The sequence below is a fragment of the Chelonoidis abingdonii genome, chromosome 4 (assembly GCF_003597395.2).
Source record: "Chelonoidis abingdonii isolate Lonesome George chromosome 4, CheloAbing_2.0, whole genome shotgun sequence".
Classification (NCBI taxonomy): Eukaryota; Metazoa; Chordata; order Testudines; family Testudinidae; genus Chelonoidis; species Chelonoidis abingdonii.
Window position 1 is genome coordinate 110,260,952 of NC_133772.1, and position 20,682 is coordinate 110,281,633.

Sequence of the window (20,682 nt, forward strand, 5' to 3'; positions counted from 1 at the left end):
GTGGCTCTCTTCCCTGTCCGCTGCCACGGCGCTGTAACCGGGCACTGCCTCTCCAGGCGCGCACAGAACCCCACCCCCTCCGCGGGTCGCTGCGTCTCGCAGGCCCCAGGCCCGCCTAAGCCGGCCAAGCTGACTCGAGGCCCGGAGCCGGTCTCCCCCGGCGCAGGCGGGTCGGTCGAGGGAGGTTCCCAAGCACAAGGCCCCTCCCGCGCAAAGCTCCCCGGGACGCGGGCTCAGCCCCTGGCTCACAGGCCTGAAGAGAGACAGTTACCAGCAGCGGTTCCGGATCTAGGGCCTGGACGTGCGCGCGGCCAGCGCGGGCTCCCGCTGCCCCAGCCTCCGAGCCGGTGGCCGGAAGTGATAGTTCGTCACGGGCAGGTCACCGGTGACGAGGAGGCGCGCGCCGGAAGTGGTGGCGGCGGCTTGGGGCTGAGTGGGAGGCGGACGAGGAGCGGGATGGTGAGTAGCGATCGGCGGCGGCGCCGCTCTGCTCCCGAGCACGCGGGTGGGAGTTGTGGGCCTTGACTGCCCCTGCGTGGCGGTGGCCGCGCCTGGTTTCCCGAGTGTACGTGGGCGGCGGGGTAGGGGTGCTGCAGGGGGTGGTATGTGGGGGGGGACGCACTGCCGGGGGGCTGCTGGGGGCAAGGGAGATGGGTTTGGGGAGCGAATGCCGCGGAGGCAGGTTTGAGGGGTGTCTGTTTTTCCTCCTCGCCTCTAACAATGTTTCCTTCCAGGGGAAACAAAAGAAAGCGAGGAAATACGCCACCGTGAAACGCATGATCAGCCTCCGAGACCAGCGCATGTGAGCCTCCCAGTGATGGGGTGGGGGTCAGGGACCAATTCATAGTACTGGAGATTTAGCTACAGAGACACTTAGGTCCCCCAGTCAATCTCTGAAGGCCAATGCAGGATGAGTCTAGGTTGACTGTTCTCCAGTGTCTCGTCCCATTTTCAGGATCCCCAGCGATTGCTTTCCCTTCCTGCTTTAGAAGATATTTCCCCATTTTTATTCATTTCACTATCAAGGAGTTTTCCTGGGAGCTAACCTAAATTTTCATAATTTCAGTCCAAACTTCCTAGTTTTACTCCCTTGTATTATTCTTAGCTGTTCCTTTTTCCCCTTGGTTTTTACACCATTAAGACATTTTTGTTCTAGTATTATATCCATTGTTGTCTCCGTCCGTCCCCCCATACTGACATACAGTGAAACCCCACTATAAAGCGATGTTTGGAGTCCAAAAAATTCCATCGTGATAAATGCGGGGTCGCAGTATAGCGGGGTTTCAAGCCGGTCAGTTTAAGTAAGTGGTCCCCAATGCAGTGCATTGATGTGTGCTGCCTAGTGCCCAGCAGGAGAGAGAAGCCATGGCCCCGCGCCTGTCAGGGACAGAGAACTCTGAGGCTGCGGGCGCTGGTGCTCTCTGTCCCCGGCAGGCACGGGGCCGCAGCCAGGGCTGCAGGCGCTGGTGCTCTCTGTCCCCAGCAGGCACAGGGCCTCGGCTTCTCTCCGGCTTCTCCAGGGTTGCAGGCGCCAGTGCTCTCTGTCCCTGGCAGGCCAGAGAGAAGCCACAGCCCCGCACCTGCTGGGGACACAGAGCACCGGAGCTCTGGAGTTCTCTGTCCCAGCAGGCGTGGGGACACAGCTTCTCTCCCCTGCTGGGCACTAGGCGGGGTCACATCAATGTCCCGGCGGGCCCATGGCATTGGGGACCACTGGTATTAGGCCTTAAAGGGGAGCCAAGTTATGATCGCGTTATATGCAATTTCACGTTATGGCAGTGCGCGTTATTGCGAGGTTTGACTGTACTTGTGAGTGCGTCACAAAAACTTTTTTTTTTTTGTTGCTTTAGCAAACAGACGGAGCGTGCAAAATCCAATGTGAAAAAGAAGGATGATCCTAGTGCAATCAAGGAAAGAGAGGTGTAAGTACCAGAGGAGCTGCACTCTGCCTTACATCTGGGAGAGTGGAGATGCTCTCTGCCTTGCCTTGCACTTGGGAGAGTAGAGGAGATGCAGCTCTGGGCAGTTGCAAGAATATTTTCCCTGTCTCTTTCACTTAGAGGGAAGCAGAGCAGTCTACGAGAACAGAGGGAAACCTTCCCATAGTTGGGACCCTCCTTCCAGATGGTGTTGGGGTATCCTCTCGCACTGAGCTTACCTCTCCGAGGGAGGGAACTCCAGTTACTAGGAAAAGACAGGTGTTAGTAATGGGAGATTCGATCATTAGAAACATAGATAGCTGGGTTTGTGATGACTGGGAGAACCTAGTTTTTTTAATACAAGAACTAAGGATCACCAAATGAAATTAATAAGGGGCAGGTTTAAAACAAATAAAAGTAAGTTTGTCTTCACACAGTGCACAGTCAACTTGCGGAACTCCTTACCTGAGGAGGTTATGAAGGCTAGGACTATAACAGGGTTTAAAAGAGAACTGGATAAATTCATGGAGGTTAAGTCCATTAATGGCTGTTAGCCACGATGGGTAAGGAATGGTGTCCCTAGCCTCTGTTTGTTTGTCAGAGGGTGGAGATGGATGGCAGGAGAGAGATCACTTGATCATTACCTGTTAGGTTCACTCCCTCTGGGGCACCTGCCATGGGCCAGTGTCAGTAGACAGGATACTGGGCTAGATGAACCTTCGGTCTGAGCCAGTACGGCTGTTCTTATGTTCTAAAGATTGTAGGAACTTGCTCCCCCTTGGCCTGAATTTCTTGACATGTATACTGTGGGAAGTGGGTATTGGACTTTCAGAAGGAAGAGAGGTAGAGGTGGGCTGCTTGATAATTGCCACCATCTTTCTCTCCAGGCATTATCTCAGACCTGTTCCTGACTGGGCATGTTTCCTAGCAGATCTGTCCAGATCATAGGATTTGATGCATTGCTGGTGTCAGTTTAAAGTAACTGATTTGAATTGTTTCTTTCCTGACAGCCCTCAGCACCCTTCCTGTTTGTTCTTCCAGTATAACACACAGTTGGGCCCACCCTATTATATTCTGGTTGATACAAACTTCATCAACTTCTCCATTAAAGCCAAGCTGGACCTGGTGCAGTCAATGATGGACTGTCTCTATGCCAAGTGTGAGTGTCTGTTCCTGTTAGAGTTTCTCCTGAAACAGCATGGTGCCCTGGTGTGGTGAGGTCTGCTCTTGCCTGCAACAATCCTTCACTCTGCCACAAACACTTTGCAGGCCACAGAGCACTAACTTAAGGTAACAAAAGACTAGTTAAAAGGATTTATGCTGCTGGCTGAGTGCAGCGTCTAAGTGAGCTTAATATTGAACAGTGGACCTGAGATTCTTGATCTGCATTAACCTTAGAACTCTTTGCAATTAAAAATCAGATGAGTCTTAAATACTAATCTTGACAAAATAAAAAAATTAAAAACAAAAATTTTAAACCCGAAATTCATCCAAAAGATCAACAAACTTAACAAGAGATGGCCAGCTAGCTGCTCGGTTGCTTTGCATTTCATCCTTCCACTCCCCCTTCATGAGTTTTTTGTGTGTTTAATTAAACTGTAAGCAATTCAGGGTAGAGATCTTGATAGTTTATCTTAGTATTTTCTGTAGAGCACATTGTCATAGCTAAGTACTGTAAGGTAAGAACTAATACACTTTTGGCACTATAGAGGTAATAAATATTTTGTTCATGCAGGTATCCCCTGTATCACTGATTGCGTGATGGCTGAAATTGAGAAGCTAGGGCAGAAGTACCGTGTGGCACTGAGGTAGGTGAAAGACACTCAACTCTGTTCCTTAGTCCATCTGTTGACTTGGCTGTTTCAGACACTTTGCTGACTAGATTAAGTGATATACACAATCACAACCATTATGGTTGAATTTTAAATAGGCACTGGGAAGTAGAAAGTTCTGGTCCAAAAGCTTGGGCTAGGATGGAAAGTCTTGCAAGAGCTTATCTTCTTGGCCTATCAATTCCTGCACAATGTAAGTTTTTATTTAAAAACTGTCCAGTCATTATGGTTGCAAGTCATAGCTCCAGTTTATCTACAGTCATTGTGAGCAAGACTGGCCAAAACACCCAGCAAAGACATTAACATAGATCATTCACAAAAGGCCTGGTATGATGGAGGCAGCAATCCAGTCTGAATGAAATTGGAGGAATCCATCATGAGAAAAACATTTGACCCTGTATGCACCAATTTGTCCATCATCCTGGACAGTCCTGCTGCTCAAGACCACACGGATATTCTGGAGGAGGATGATAAAACCTCCTTTACCACGATTGCAAGCCATATTTTTAAAAAAATCTTTATCCAAATCAGCCATGTTTATAATGAGATCTCTGCCACTGGCGTTCTATTCTTCTTCCTTTGTGCTTGTTCTTTCTGCAGTGGGTAACCTGTTGAGAAGAGAGTATTTAGGAGTCCTTACACTGAGGACAAAAGTTGTTTATAAAGTCCTGTGAGATCACCCATAGCAGTCTTGCAGGCTGCACTGTGTTCTTCAATGAGAGCTCTTAAATCAACTTGATCCCTTTTAATATCAGGAGATGAAACAAAGAAACTGGTCTTCATCCTGACAGGAGAAAAGAGGACTCTGGCCTCAGCCTGCACCAGCTGGATCCTTGATGTTCCAACTGTAACTCTGAATTCCCTGACTTAGTCAATTTTAAATGATCACACTCACAATGAGGCATTCATTCATACTTCTTGCATCTTATGTTAAAAAATCAATTTTCGTACTTATGTAAATTTGTGGTATTTCCTAGCATGATCATTGAGAAACTTTCCAGAGTGATATGTTTCCAGAGTGTTGTACATCAGCACAGCAAAGAAGTAATGTTTGTGACTTTCCACTACAACATCCATACTGCACAGGATTTTGAAAACATTCCAGTTCTTATAACTAATTAATATTTCTTCCACCATATCAAAAGCACCTGCCAGCATTAAGCTCTGGGTCTGGAACAAGTTTTGAAAAAGAAATCTTTACAGAATTCACTCAATCTCCAAATCTCTTATCTTGTGACACTTTTTTTTTTTTACTTTAAATTGCAGCAGACTTCCAAAAGAACATTTCTGTGCAGCTAAGAATAAGTAGGAGAGAAACCTCTGTCCAAAGGAGGAGGCGTGGCTTTTTTGTTTTGGTTTTGGTTTTGTCTTCAAGATTAGTTTATGTTTTCAAGGATCTATTATCTGTCCTACAGCAGCATTATGATGTGAACTGGTAATCCTAGAGTCAGAGTACTGGCCTGGAATTAGATTCATAGTTCCATTGTCTATAGAACATTAGTCCAAGTCTGATAACTGACGAAGGAGAGGAAAATTAATCAGCCATAGTTATTCACCTCCATTCTTGACCTATTGTATAGTATTGCAGTGCAGCTAGTAAAGAGCTGCAATGTTCCACTCCCAAGAGGGCTCTGTTTTAATGGTGGGTGTAGTTATTTCTGCATATAGCTTGTAAAGCACTTTGAGATAAGGTGTTAAAGGGAAATATGATCCTTGCCCCTGATATCTATGTAGCAATTCCATCTCATAGACAATCAAGTCAAGCACGTTAGTCTAAATGTCTTAATCATTCAGTAGCTGAGGGAAGGGCATTATGCAAGTCCATAATAGAACCAGGCAGCCCTTGCCATGGATGCCACCTGCAGATATGTGGTCTAACTGACCACAGTGGTAAAAGGGGGAGTCACAAAGACCTCAGTTATAGTCACTAGCAGCACATCTAAATTGATCTGAGCTTTACCCGAAGATGTCTTGAAGGGTCACAACTAGGAGGCTGAACTGTTGTTTCTGTCACAAGAAGGCATTGGCTATGTCTGAGGCTTATTCTTGCCACCTGAACATGATATTGAGGTTCTGTAGGGGAATTGTCCAGGAAACTGACATGCCTAATTACTGTTTTCTGTTTTGCATAGAACCCTGATCTTGATTGTGGTCTCTGGGTGCTATTGAAATAAATACTAAGTAATACATAAACGATAATTAGCCACAATATTTGTTACTCCAACTTGTGCTTTTTGACCTTCCTTGCTCCTCATTTGAATTTGGCCTGAAGAGTTTTTAACCCCCTGGCCTGTGGTCTTGAGATTTGGAAATTGCCCAGAATAGAGGTGAGGCTGTTCCTACTTCCTCACCCTGGAATTGTCTGAAGATACCTCTGTGTAGGTCAAGTGTCCTCAGTACCCTTCCTAATGACATCTTTTATGACCCCACAGGATAGCCAAAGACCCACGATTTGAGCGCCTGCCTTGCACACACAAAGGGACCTATGCAGATGACTGCTTGGTGCAGAGGGTCACTCAGGTACCTCCCATTCCAAGGGTTCCTTTTCTGCACTGTTGGCATGAAAACTTGCTGAACTCCCATAGGCACTAATGACCTATAAAATCTGAGACCTGCTGAGAGACTGTGGGATCTAGTCAAAGTTCCTCTAGTCCAGTATCCAAGCTCCAGTGTATCCAATGTTAATTACTTGCTTCAAAGGAAGATATAACATCCCCATCATGCACCTCATTGTGCAATTCTATCTGAAACTATATGTATGAGATGGGAAATTCCTTCTGAATACTCCAGGTGGCAGACCAGTAGCTTTAGTAGCAATAAAGATGATAATACCGATCTTCTGGATAGTGGGTTTTTTCAGTAGGTCTCAACGCATTTTACAAAGGAGGTCATATCACTGTCCCCATTTTACAGGTGGGGAAACTAAAGGACAGAGAGGCAAAGGGACTTGCCCAAGGTCACCCAGCAGCCTGGGCAGAGCCAGGAATAGAACCCAGGTATTTGAGTTCCAGTCCAGCACTCTATCCACTAGGCAACACTGCCTCCCTCCTGTAAGTCACCTGGACACTATGATGAACAGAAGAGCACAGCTAATCTGTAGTAGGGCTCTGTAGGAACAAGAGTAGCATCTTATCCTAGTAATGTCCAATTCTTTTAGAATTGGTGCCCCACAGTGTTATGACTAAGTGAACAAAAGCATTTGTTTGGCCTTCTCTCCACTGGGCTGGGTCATTGTTAGAGTCTGACATGCCTCCGTTTCTTGCAGCATAAGTGTTACATAGTGGCCACGGTGGACAGAGACCTTAAGCGGAGAATCCGGAAGATTCCTGGAGTCCCTATCATGTATATTTCCAACCACAGGTGAGAGACCTCTCTAGCAGGACACAACACTGACTTTGACAGAATTGCTGTCTGTTAGCAGTTTATTCCCAAACATGTTTGGTCTTTCTTTCGATCTTGGGGTTTTCTATAGTGCCTGTAACTGTAGTGTCTTTGAGTCTTTATAAATGGAAGTGGTATGCCCGCTTATGTGAAGAAAAGACTGTGCACTGTTGTAACAGGAGTTCCTAGTCTTAAGTTTGGAACGCCATTTCCATTATAAACAATTTCATTCAGTTGCTCATAATTTGGAGAGAGAGCTTTTGTATGAATAGTGGTGAGATTATGTGAAGAGAGGAGAAGTCTGGTGATGTGTGAGAGGGGAGTAGTATGTCAAGGTTGGCTGGGGCAAGTCCACAAAGAATCTTAATTGATCAATAACTGGAATGTAGCTTTGTATGTTTCTCTCACAAATTGTCTTCTGCTGTCATACTTTTGGGCCCTTGAATGCAGCTTGGGTGACTAATATAGTAGCTCTTTGAAGTGCTCTGCTCTCCATGCTGCTCTGTCACAGGGCTGAAAGGATTAAAGTTTCTTATTATGTAAGAACTTGGTCTGAAGCTGTTTTCCTCCCACGGCAGTGATAAGTTTTCTGGGTTGCCTGTGCCCCAATAGATAGGTCTTGAGGAGCTTTGCAATCCTGGAACACTGGTGGGGACATCTCCAAGTCTCTTTGCAATTCCACTACTGCCAATCTTTGCCCTCTCTGGGTATTCAAGCTGCAGGTCAAAATACCATGAAGCTGCTAGTTGTGGGCCTGAATATATTAGGCTCCTCTCCACATTTGCTGCCTGCTGAAGGGGAAAATAGCAGGGCAGTTACTGGAAGAGGCTGCTTTCCAAGCAGGATGTTCTATACTCACAATTTTTTCTTTGTTGCCTTCAGGTATAACATTGAAAGGATGCCAGATGATTATGGAGCCCCTCGATTCTAACCCCCTGCTACAGATGTTCCCATCACATACTGCTACCAAGCACCAGGATTCTAAACCAAGTTAGCATGCTCCTCTGTTTCTATCCCCCCGCTTCCCTCCCTCTGCTGGGATTGCTCCCAGGGCTGCCGATGACACTGGACTGATTTCTTAGGCCTTGGCTATGCAGCTTTGGTCTTCTAATGAAAAGCCATTTTGGATCTTTCTGCCTTTATTCACCCTTGCTCTGCCTAAACCCATTGGTTAAATCAGCATGCGTGGGAGGGAGTACTACGACGTAGGGAGTGCATCTGCCTAGCTTCCTCCTCATTCTGCAGGTGGGATATTTAGAGAATGTGTCAAGAAGGATCCAGCAGTGGAACAGAATGGAAACACAAGTTCCTAGAAACTGGAGTTGAAGATCAGTCTGAAAAACTGTTGCCTGCAGCAGGACATGCATTTCTCTGGCACAGCTGAAGTCTGCCTCACAGTTTGAATTTCATTATCTGAATGGCGGGGAATCAGCAAAATTATGAGGCCATGGCAATGGATATACCTCATGTGGACATACAGGCTCTGAAAAAAATCTGGGGACCTATATAGAACACCACAATCCCACCTTCCAAATCCCTGACTAAGTAGATTCTGTGTGTTCTGGGTCTGAACAAAACTGACAAAGTTCTCTTCTCTCCTCCACCTGAGAACATGGGGACCAATGTTACTGAGGTCAAATCTCCCATCAGGTTTCAAATGAAGAAGATGGTTTATTTAGATGTGACTGTCAAGCATGAGGATAAACTAACTTAAGAAAATCACTTGCCATCAACTTCCTGGGGTCCTTGCTGAAGGAAAAACTGGCAAGCATGACGGCTGATGAGAGCACCGGATGCAAACTTCAGCATCTCTACTAAATGAGCAATAATAAAGGTGTTCAGTCCCTGTTTGGAATTAGTCAGCTTTTCTTCAATTATATTGTCAGCATAATGAGTTAAACATGATAGTGTCTTACGTGCATTCCATAGTATGCATGGTACTCTGCATGTCTTCATGTGTGTCTGCCCACTTCCTGCTTGATGCAGGCACTATTTCACAACATTCATAGCTGGGCACAGGGCACCTCTTCTAGGCATTCTGCACTCCTCTTGCAGGGAGGGGTGGGGCAGAGGAGAAGAGGTGTCAGATTGATACACTGCTTGCTATTAAGCCCCTTACTGAGCTCCACGGCCCTGCTTAGGCTGACAGCAGGGACTGATTGTTCTTCAACAAGGCTCTATCTACACCACAAAGATAAGGGTCCCCATTAGCCCTCATGGACTGGGCTTACTCCCACAGACTTCATTAGCAGTTGCAGTAGTTTTCATAAAGTTGGTCTTAAATGCAGTAGCTTTAAAATAATAAATCTGCACTATTTTGGTTAGAATGGCATTGAAAGCCACGAGGTTAGTGCTTGAATGGCTCATGTAGATTTCAAATGTTTTAATCAAGTGCTGGCTCTGGAACTGTCTTTAAAAATCCCATTCGTAGTTCTGCTGGGATCTGTCAGAAGGATTGTGGAAGAGTCACACTGTCTCCTCAAAGCAGCCAAGACCACCAGACCCTCAACTCTATAATCTCCTCTATTAGAATGGTATGTGTAATTGTTATGAAACCTTTTCCCCTCTCATGAATGTATGTGTAATCTCTTGCCTCACATGTCTGAGTCCATGAAGCAGAGGCGAGACCTATAAGGCTTTGATCCATCATCACATCTTTCCCCGACATACATGTAAATTTATCCCATTAACTATTATGCTTTGTTTCGCGTTCATTAAGCTAATTGACAACGTAAAGCACAGTAGACAAGAGACACCATGTTATCTGCAGTAAGATGGACCTACATTCTGTTGTAAGGTCTCTGTAGTAGGTAGCACAATAAAGAATTCTACTAGCAGCTTCAGATAAATGTTAAAAATGGTTTTTTATTTAAAAAAAAAAAGTACGCCCTGTTACATTCCTATTCAGTTTAGTTTGTTCTCCCAATTTTGATAAGTCAGACTTTTTTTTTTTTTTTTTTACTGATACTACATAACCACATTGTAGCAGCTGTCTGGGGAAAAATTGGAGATGGCAGTAGCTAGGTGTAGGACAGTTGGGACTTTTGGTAGCTAGGGAGGTGTGAAGACAGTTTGGAATTGTGGGATAAACACTAGCTGGATGTTTCTACTAAAATTATCAGTGGTGAAACAGTTAATAATGGTGGGATTGAAATTATCACCTTTGAGTAAAACACCCATTGAAATGAATGGGGGTAAGTCCTGCTTCTCAGAGCTATTGGTTTAGGCTCTCTGCAGACTCAGGAAGACATCACTGTCTTTGTTAAACTGAGTTCACAATTCACGACCATGAGGGCTAGAAACATATTCTTAAAGCTAAAATTCTGGAGCACAATTCAGTCCCATGGGGTGAATTTCATAATAAATTCTATGGACACAATGGTGGAATGCATAGGATCCTGACAACAGAAGTATTTAATGTGACACTTTTAAGGGGTACCCTGGGGTGTGAGGCACCTTGTTACTAGCTTCCCTTAATGTGAGGAATTTTGTCTGTGCCTATTGTGGATCAGTTTCCTAAAACTACCAGCTTCTGGCAAGGTAAGTGCTTCCTTCTAGGCCTCTCTGGACAGGTTAGTAATAGGCACATGGCAACCTCCAAGCATCCTTATGGACTGCTCAGCCCATGTTCAGCTGAACGCTCATAGAACTCACATTCACTACTCCCAAAGGAATAGTACACACCATCCTGTAAGATTCAACTCAGGATCACCACTTTACTTAACACACAGCACTTAAATTTATTTGTTTTGACTGTATATGTATCAAAGAACATCAACTCAAGTGATAGTAAAAGTATTGGAAACAAATAGTTACATATAAAATCAAACAACACAATTTCTAAACCCTAAACTGAACTCACAAAGCATTGCCCTATCTTCTACCAGATAGCTTTTCCCACGTCTCAGGTTGGCTGAGATCCTTATAAGATCAAGTCTGCTGTCTGCTTGTCCTCACAGATTGAAGGAATAAGTGGGGGTTCATCTCCATCCCAGATATTGTTCCAAATGTTCATTGTTTTACCCCTAAACAGGACAACCCCTCCTGTTTTTGTTTTTTCTTGTATCCCCAACAATCTGTTACTAGCATTTTGCTCAGACTGTAAAAGGGCATCCACTGTGAACCATACAGTACTCAATGTGCAGATGAGTAGTCTTGAGAGACAGAGAAATGTCTCTTCCCCTCTGCCTGACAGGTATGTAGCTCAGATTTCAGTGACTTGCCTTAACTCACAGACCTAGAAAACACAATTGTAGTGTATATACATAACTCTTCACATATTTTCCATACATCCATCTTACAATGATTATGATAACCAGTGTGACACAGGCTCTCATTAGAAATCTTATATGGCATTCTTTGGTGGACTAATATGTAAATACTTGACCCAGGGGATCCCTGTAATCCTTATGTACCCCTGTGCCCTTTGCCAGTTGGCATCAAGAGGTCCTTGGGTCACAACTTAGTCATTAAGTTCTGCATTTAATTCCAGTCATGCCTCCATTCCCTCCTACAGCAGTAAGATATGCTGGTGAAGGCAGAATCCCATATAGCAATATGCTTAGAGGTGTAATATTAGCAGTGCACCTCAATGACCATCTCTACTTCCCCTTAGCCTGCAGTAAGGCACTTCACCAATCTTAACCTCCTATTAAATAGATAGGCCAAGTCATCCAGATTCATAATAGCAAAATAAACCTTGTCAAATTCTCTAATCTGTGCCATTCTGCTCTCTTTCACAGGAAAACTGTTAATATAAAAAATCTGGTATTTGATTCACTAGGATCTGTATTTCTGTAGAGTAAGAACTATGGTAGTTCTATTATCAGTGTCATCTGAAGCAGATATTTAGTTTGAATAGTCTCATGCTACCTAGCCATTTATGAATCTCCCACTTTTCAGATATATAAACCCCACTCCAGGAAAATTCCAAATGGAACTGACACTAGTTTTCCCATTTTCTCTGGGATGCTCCAACTGGCACGAGACATTCTTCTTTACTGCTCCCACCTGTAAAATCATACCAGTTTAAGCTGAGAAAGACCTGATATGTCATACACTATGTCTCCCTGTCATTACATGATTGTTCCCCATACCATATGTAACCCTTCTGCCCCTCTGAGTTGGCAGCAACAAGGGCCGGGTTCAGTATCCATGAGGTTCCATTTCAGTAACGGAATGCATAAGCGGCTCGAGCCCCCACCCAGTGACCTGGGACACTTACATACCATCCCCCCCTGGGCCCCTCTAGGAGGCAATACTTCCCCTCTCGCAAGCACGGAGTCTGAGTGTAACAAAATCTTTTTCATAAAGAAAGGAATCAATGCGGCATCCCATGGAGAAACACCACAAACAGGGTTATAACACAAACCATAAACAAAAACCCACCTCCCAGTATGTTTGGCAATGTCCTTTTCCCCTAAGGGTCTTAAGTGCAATCCCCCAAAGTCCAAGAACCCAAAAGGCTCTGGTCAGTGCCACCCCAGAATTCAAGAGTTTATCTGTAGAGTTTTACCCCCCCGCCCAAGCCTGGGTGGAAACTGGGGGGGGAAGTCCACACAGGGTGTTAAGGGGCACCTTACATGGGCCAGGGCCAACTGCTCCACCTCTCCATGAAGTTCTGTTGCAGCCTTCACCACACTCATGGAAACCAGCTCCACCACACCAGCTGCGCTGCTCCCCAGCTACCCTTGCTTATGGCAAAACATGCTTCATCACTATGGGCTGTATTACTGTTTCCTATGGGCTTTGTTCAAGTCCGAACTCCTCTGAACAGCCGTATTACCTACGCATAGGTCGAGTACTGTACAGTATGTACACTATCACATCACCTTAGTAAGTTAATTCATCAGCACAATTATCAGTTCAGCTGCTCATGTCCAGTGGATCAGCTACTTGTAGGGGTAGTCTCTGGTGCTGGTGCATTATGCACGTATAGAGCGTTCGATAACATGAATCTCGAGGACAGCAGTTACTCTAAGAAGAGACTCTTATATGTGCAATCATTAAGATGTAGTCTATAACTCTAACTAAGTCTGTGGATTGAGAGGGAAGATGGTGGCCAATTGGGTGCATCAAGGCTTCTCCTACTAAATGGTGGCCACGCACTAACATGAGGATATGATTATTTGTTGACACATGTATTTGTCTGTTAGAGTGTCACGAGTCAGTCCACTTCCTGCGTATATCCTCTTACACGGTCACATATGCATCAAGGCCGTTTGTTCGAATGTCCTGGTCTACCAGTGCTTTTAGTACTAAGGATCAACCCACATTAACTATTGATAGGTGAGTTGTCATTGAGTCACATAAAAAGCATGGAACTGACGACAGATGCCCTCAGTTCTCTACTACATATTCAGTTCGGTGACAAAACTTTTTCTCCTTACTCTTCCAATGTTATACCAGAAGGATGAGGAATTTGTACCATGAGGGTGTCTAGTAAAGATCAGAGATACGACAGCTAGCCTGTGGTTATTATAGAGAGAGAGTGTTATGTCGTGTAGATAATTCCATTTGTCAGGTCAATCTTGCCCAGTAGACTCATAGGTATTGACTCCATTTTGGAAGAATTCTTATGTCACATCACTTCGTCCACATAAATTACACATATCAGGACTGTCTAGGGCGAGGGTACGTGCGCACTTCTTCCTGTACTCTGTAAGTCATCAGTCTATCTTCGTTATTCTCTTTCGTGTGCAGATCTAGCGCTGCGCCATGCAAACAGAGGCTGCTGGCTAGAGTATGTGATGACTTTTCGGTCTGTGTTAGACTATAATGAATTCCACTTTCCAAGCACAGATGATGACTTCCAGAATAGTATAGTCGTGTGAAATGACGTTCATACAGCGCAGCCTCCTTATCACTATCGCCAAAGGATTTTGAAGAAGAACATGATAAGTAATTAAATACAGGAAGGATTTCAGAAGTAAGGGAACTGGTGCGCACCCCAGTCAAATTGGTTAGCAGACCAGGCAGCTTTCAACTCAGCCTGATTGCCGTAGGTGATATTTCACGATATCACATTTGGCAACGTAAGTCTCAGCTGGACTGTTGCGGTTAGAGCCGCATCTAGCACTAGCTATTATTGAAGGTACCCATGCATACGGTGTTGAGGGTAGAATGGAGTAGAGTCACTAATCATTCTACAAAGCTATGACAATCTTCAAATCAGTAGCACTCTGATAGTATAAGATAGGGTGGCAAACTTGTGTAGCGTCAATAAGAACAGTCTTGGCATGTGAGCGAAACAATGGGGGACCTGGCATGAGGAGGGACAATGTGAGGCTAAGTTGTAGGCCCATGGAGGTACTGACAAGAGAACTCTCTGGCATTATGCGGGGAATGAGTAGTGATACATGATGAAGTGAGGAGAGGATCTATATTACTGGATGTCGATCACATTAGAACATGTAGAGAAAGTAGGAGATAGGAGGAACAATGGTAAGTAGTAGAGAGATATGGGAGATGATGATGGTGAGGGGCCACACAACAGCCAATGGCATGGTGGCACATAGACGGAGGATTAGAAGAAGAGCGCACACTACAGAGCAACACGTATACCATGATAGGGGTCGATCAGGAATGAGGAGGAATTGCAGGGGACTGCTGGATTAAACCGTACTGTCCTCAATTGCTGGAACCCATTATAGCGTCCACAAGACTTGGAGTGCTTACAATGACTCCCCATGCTACACTCTCTAAGCGTTGAGGCTCTGATTCTCGCGCTGCCACGCAATTTATAGAGTAAGGGATTCTGGCTCTTATACATGTCTACCTCAAGTCCGCCCCAATCTATTCGCCGCTGGGGGACCCCACAAGACCGGGCAGAGCCCCCTGGGTCTCTCTATCTCATCCCCAGCTTTTACCCCTTTTCTTGGTAACGTCGGAGCGATGCATTTATCGCAGAGGACTCCTTCGACATTACAACCCAGCGAGGATAATCTACCTTCCCCCCTGAAGGCTATGCATTCAACCTAAGGTTAAGCTCAACGATAAGTTTGTCAAGAGAGATTGCACCCCTCCCTTTGTCTCAGTAGTAGCCAGTAATAGATGAAAAACTTCTCAACTAACCACAGTAGAGAATTATAGTTCAGTTGGTAGTATCGGCCTCTTTCTTATCGGATGTCTGTTCCCCGTAACTTTTTCGTCAGATATGTTAGATAATAAGGAGTATCGCTGTAATGATCTTGAAATGATACTGATTCTATTAATCCATATAATACTGATACGAGTTAAATTCAGTTCAATTATACGACAGAATAATTTTCATGTGTTCTGAGACATGAAACTGACTCAATCATCTGAAAATCCACAAGATTGTATAAAGTCAACAATATAAAACACAAGGAAACATGAATACTAACCATGTATGAAAGTAAATCATACTTTGTCTCACTTTAGATGTTTACAAACCAAAGTTAGACAACATAAGTTCCGTACTGTATTTTCTAATTAAAGTCAGTTAATAACTAGAATTCAGATTAAAAATCCAAACAGAGGACATTCGATTTACTGTATTGATTATGTTGCATACTTATTTTGATTAACAGTCTCAGCACTTTACAACCAATTTATTATTTATAAAGGTCTTACTATCTCTTGATTGAATATTTCTATTTCAATTTTCTCCAAGTTTCAGATCACTTATTCTTACATGTAGAATTTCACAACAGTCGAATACATTCCACAACCATTGTAGTAAATTATATTCAGGCTGGTCACTTTGACACCGCAGCCAGGTTCACTTTCTTGCCCAATATCGATACATCTAAAATCCCCATCCCTCTTCAGGTATCAGTCATTGCTCATACCAGTTTTCACACAAATGTCGCCTCCTGTTCCCTTGTGCAATACTCATTCCCTGATGTACTTTTTGATTGGCACACATGCCTAGGCAGACCATCAATAACAGGTCTTGTTACTCTCAGAGCAAGGAAATCTAAATTTAATTTCATTGTTCTGATTTGACTATATACAAGGTGTATTTGTTCTGGGTTTAAGAGGTTACTCTTTTCCTGAACCCCCCTCCCCACGCACATAAACCTGAGCCAGATAAAGAAGAAAGAAGAGATTGAATATTATAGATCCCCTTCCCCAAAAGGCCAAAGGTTTCCCCCCCTTTCCAAATCAGACTTGAGCACTGAGAAATGACTCAGACTTTATGAAAAAAAGCAGACAGAGACTCGGAGTCCTAGCAAAAAGAAAATCACAGGACATTAGCTTCTCAGGCAGCAAAAAACAGGATCTCAGCTCTTACTTACTTTCAAACAATTACAGGTTCGATGGACTCCATTGTTACACCTCCCTGTATCCTCCCATAAACATCCAGATGTTTCCAGCCGCATCCTACCACTACTAACACAATCATACGAAGACAAGAAAAAGCACATCACATATGTTGACTTGAACCAGTTTCTGTTGTTAGCAAAACTTGAATTAATTTTTCCTTTATCTGTGTTCGTTTTTAATTTGCGTTTTAACTTACAAAAAATAAATCAGGTGCAAGGTACTTGTAGTCTTGATCTGTAAAAGCAGCGAAAGAACTTCAAACCTTATAGGTAACGACGTTTTACTAACTTCAATTGAATACACTTCGTGTTCTTCATGGCATCTATGAATGTAATTCACCTGAAAGCTCAAGGGCTCCAAACGTCTGTTAGGTCTAAAAGGTCCACACACGAGGATTCCTTTGGCTCTTTATTTTTTTGTAGTGTTTCTATTTTTTTTTTAAATATCTCTATGGAGTTCTCACATATCTGCAGGAATAGTGTACTAAAGCACCACTTATTGCTATTATATGTGGACACTCTCAGACAGTGACAAAACAGAGTAATACATAAATATACAAAAGACCACATAACTTGTCACTTAGAACTCAAGACGGTATTCATTAGCTTTGTCTACACCCACATCATCCGGATCATAGAGTAGTCGATGGAAAGCTTATCTCAAAAGTGGTTAGGTCTTAATTGCCATCAAGTACTCCTGTTCTTTTTGTATACAGGACTAACACCTGGCTACTCTGTAAACTCATAATATACAAACTCCAAAAATAGTTCACTAACGTGGTTTTATTCAAACATACACTCAGCATTCTCACACAAGTCTTAAAGGCACGGTAAAATGGTCAAGAATAGAGCACAGTCACAATCCTTGCATATCACTTTAAGTTGATCTTTCAGCATCCTATCCTAATATGACTCTTCTTAGGTTTGTCAGTCGGGTCCAGGCAGGACAGGGCCATGTACACTTTTTCCCCTTTCCTTTACACGGTTATCAACACAGCACATTTATAACCATTGATTTTTTCACTGAATCAATCTTGTAGTAAACAATCAACGTCCCCTTCAATCGTACCAAAAAATTCAATGTCATTCTACACTCTAAAAAAACCCAGTTTTTTTTTTTGTTTTTTTTGTTTAAAAATCCCTTTCCCTTTCCTTAGTCTAATGGTCAGCATTATGAGTCAGAAGCAAGATAATGTCCCAGGATCCTATTCATTTAAACATCTACATGAATCACTGTTCAGTAAGAAAAGTCCTGCTTGTACTTTCTGAACAGGTCCGTTCAAGAGTCCATTGCATCTCAGTATCTTCACCATCCATTAATGTTGAAGCATTCTGTGATCCACCATGGCTTGAACAGGCCATAGGAAAATACCCTCAATGTTTACTTGAGTGCTGTCCAATTAGGATATGGCATCCATTTATCAACTACACACATTTTGACCCATTGACAAGAGTCAGAGTCCTTTTAGCAGGGAGACCAATAATCTCGGGCACATTTACATGGACAACCCACAGTGATTTTTTCCAACTCTAAAATGATTGCCCATTCAGGGATTTCCGTGCATACCACTCACATCTTCACTTCAGTGCAGCTCTCAAGTGACGTACACGACAGGATCCAAACACAGCTTCACATCTGGAAATTTCTCACCTCTCGTGTTCCAACTGCAGTACGATGCAATCCACTCAGGTCAAGTTTCCCAAACAGCCGTTCACCATCAGAGCTATTCTGTGGAATGCATCAGAACCTTACTCATTGTCTTGTCCACAGCATCTGTCCTCCACAAAATCATCAGATTCCGATTGTTCTCTTGTAACTTTGTAATACCAGAATCATGAGGTCTTATTCATCACTCATGAAATATTCAAACTTCAGGGTTCCATGCTTCTATCACGATCAGACATAAACCACAAGTCATTTTTTTCAAAAGATGTACATTTGATGATATGATGGACATTATGATGGGAAATTGCATCTGATTGACTCTTGCTCCTAGTCCCATACTTTTCTCCACTCCTTGGGCCAAAATCATCGCTATGTTTGAACTGCCACACTGATACTTACATGTCATCACCATGGCACGACAAACATCCATTAGTAGTCAGTCCATGCAAGGAAGCCAGGTATGCACAAACAATATACTAATAAAGGTTTATGACAATGTAATTCATTAAACCAAATTCGGTAACATGCCTTAGAAGTTAAACTCATTTGGTAATTTTTTTTTTTAGGTTTTTGACAACTAGTAGCTTCACCAACTGTGAAAGAAGTCTAGATCAAATGGTACCCTGTGATTCACAGATGATGCAAGGTCACCCATTAGAAAGGATTACGCATGAAAACAGGAAAGAGATCTTTTCCTACCACTCATGAAGTTCTGAGGACAAAATGTACTACTGAATAGCAAGTATAGTGCTAACAAAAAAATATATGTAGCACCTTTATCACAAACACATAGTAACTTATGAAGAATGTAATCTTAATGAAAATGTTTTTAAGGTTCATTTTTCATAAAGATTTTCCATTTACACTAAAAATAGTAAATCTCTGAAAAGGTTTCATATACATAGGAACACACTAAAATTCGTACAGAATCAGGATGGCGCAAAACAATGTAGTCTAGACAAGCCTCTGACAGAAAGTTTTTATTTGTTATGTATCAACAGACAGACTGATTTTTTTTAACAAGCTCAGAAATGCACCATCTCTTAAGTAAATATATCACTAAGAATAGACTAACTGATTAACTGATTTGATTTCCTATGAACAGCCATGCATCTAATCCTGTGAACAAGTTTTTAAATCTCAGGCCTAATTTTCCCTCCTCAGACAGTGCTCAGATGAAGCTGAATGTGTGAAGTTAAAGGAATCATGACAGTCACATCTTGAAGCTGTAGTGAGTCCCCATGATGAATTATAGAGACTGAACTCACCCTGAAGTTTTCTTCTGTTTTATATAAGAAAATAAATTAGAAATAACCACTAAGCATTCAAAGAAACCTTCCTTGGTTGTAATACTTTTCAACGGTATTGTCAAGAATTCAGTATTTCCTAGCCAATCACAAGAAAAGTACTAAAAAGATTAAAAAGTTCGCAATTTATACTTAAAAGATTTTTGGCTTTTCAACTAATTTGTACAAACAGGATTACAAAGGGTTTTTTTTTTTTTTTAAGGGTATAACAAAGGACACTCTAAACCATCTCACTTACACAATCTAGTCCATATTACAGGAAATGGTTTTTCGACTGGGTAATAGCAAATATTAAATTCCTTTTCTACTTAACTTGGTTTTAAACCATTTTCCCCCTCCCAACCTTCTTACATGCTTCTATATTGTAAACACTCACCATTTATTTTCCTTAGAAAATCAACCACTAGAGAGAAATCTATGCATGTCATGTGCTCTCTCCTCTATTCATCAAGGTTTTTCAAGGTTTCCCACAGTGCACATTTTCTCATCTCCTTCCTCTCTCCTCTTTCCTTCCATCATCCTTTCAAAAGGCTTCTAAATCTTTCATTCTCTTTTTCAGCATTTTACTTCCTAGGTACCATGTACTGTAGACAGGTTATACTGAACCAATGCGGGAACAAACGAACAGAATGTTATGATTCAAAAAAAAAGTCTTCCACAAGTTCTATCTAAAAAATTCAGGGGCTCTTTATAGCACTTTCACACTACTAGATTCAGCACAACAGTTTCTTTTAATCAATACTATCAGACCAAACAAGGTAATTTACCTCTAAGTATCTGTTTTCTCTTCTCTAGATTCGCTCTCATCTAATTTCATAGTACCATTCCCCAAACACCTAGTTGTCAACTGTTACTACTCACCTCACTGAAAAACACCCAGCCAACATTACACATTCGGAGCTATAATCAGGCATCAACAGCCACAAGGCGGCAAAGCACCTTCTCTGACACAAACACCTCCTAAGTTTAATAGCCAATATTAGGTATGCTACACACAGAAATACTTGTTACTGAAACCACAGTCCAGTTGCAATTCATATGCACATCAGAGAAAACAACCACCACCATGTTTTCTAATACCAGCCTATTTCACAAGCTACTATGTATGAATTAAGGACAGTTTTGATACAAACAACCAATTGAAACTTGAAGCTTGTCAGGGATACATATACATCCTTCCTCTCTCCATCTATAATCAATAACCATCTTCTTTATTTGAACGGACTCATCTTGTAAGTAGCACATCAAATAATCTTTTGTTTACACATCCTGCATTCAGTCCATGGT

At 42.8% G+C, this 20,682-nt stretch overlaps 2 protein-coding genes across 6 annotated transcripts in view; one reads left to right on the forward strand and one right to left on the reverse strand.

Annotated features, from left to right (window-relative positions):
- AREL1 (apoptosis resistant E3 ubiquitin protein ligase 1) overlaps nucleotides 1-367 on the reverse strand; it is a 29,254-nt gene extending 28,887 nt beyond the window's left edge. For 2 of the 5 annotated variants that reach the window (XM_075065537.1, XM_032801982.2), the window contains exon 1: nucleotides 272-367. The gene's annotated coding sequence lies outside the window, so the exon portion shown is untranslated. The remainder of the gene's footprint in view (nucleotides 1-271) is intronic. The other 3 variants (XM_075065535.1, XM_075065536.1, XM_032801989.2) reach the window with 2 other exon arrangements.
- On the forward strand, nucleotides 353-9,975 carry FCF1 (FCF1 rRNA-processing protein). The gene is made up of 8 exons (XM_032801990.2): nucleotides 353-459; nucleotides 735-802; nucleotides 1,851-1,922; nucleotides 2,930-3,078; nucleotides 3,655-3,727; nucleotides 6,184-6,271; nucleotides 7,017-7,111; nucleotides 8,015-9,975. The coding sequence occupies exons 1-8, from the start codon at nucleotides 457-459 to the stop codon at nucleotides 8,061-8,063; spliced, it is 597 nt and encodes a 198-aa protein (XP_032657881.1). The 5' UTR covers nucleotides 353-456; the 3' UTR covers nucleotides 8,064-9,975.
- Nucleotides 9,976-20,682: the final 10,707 nt, after the last annotated feature.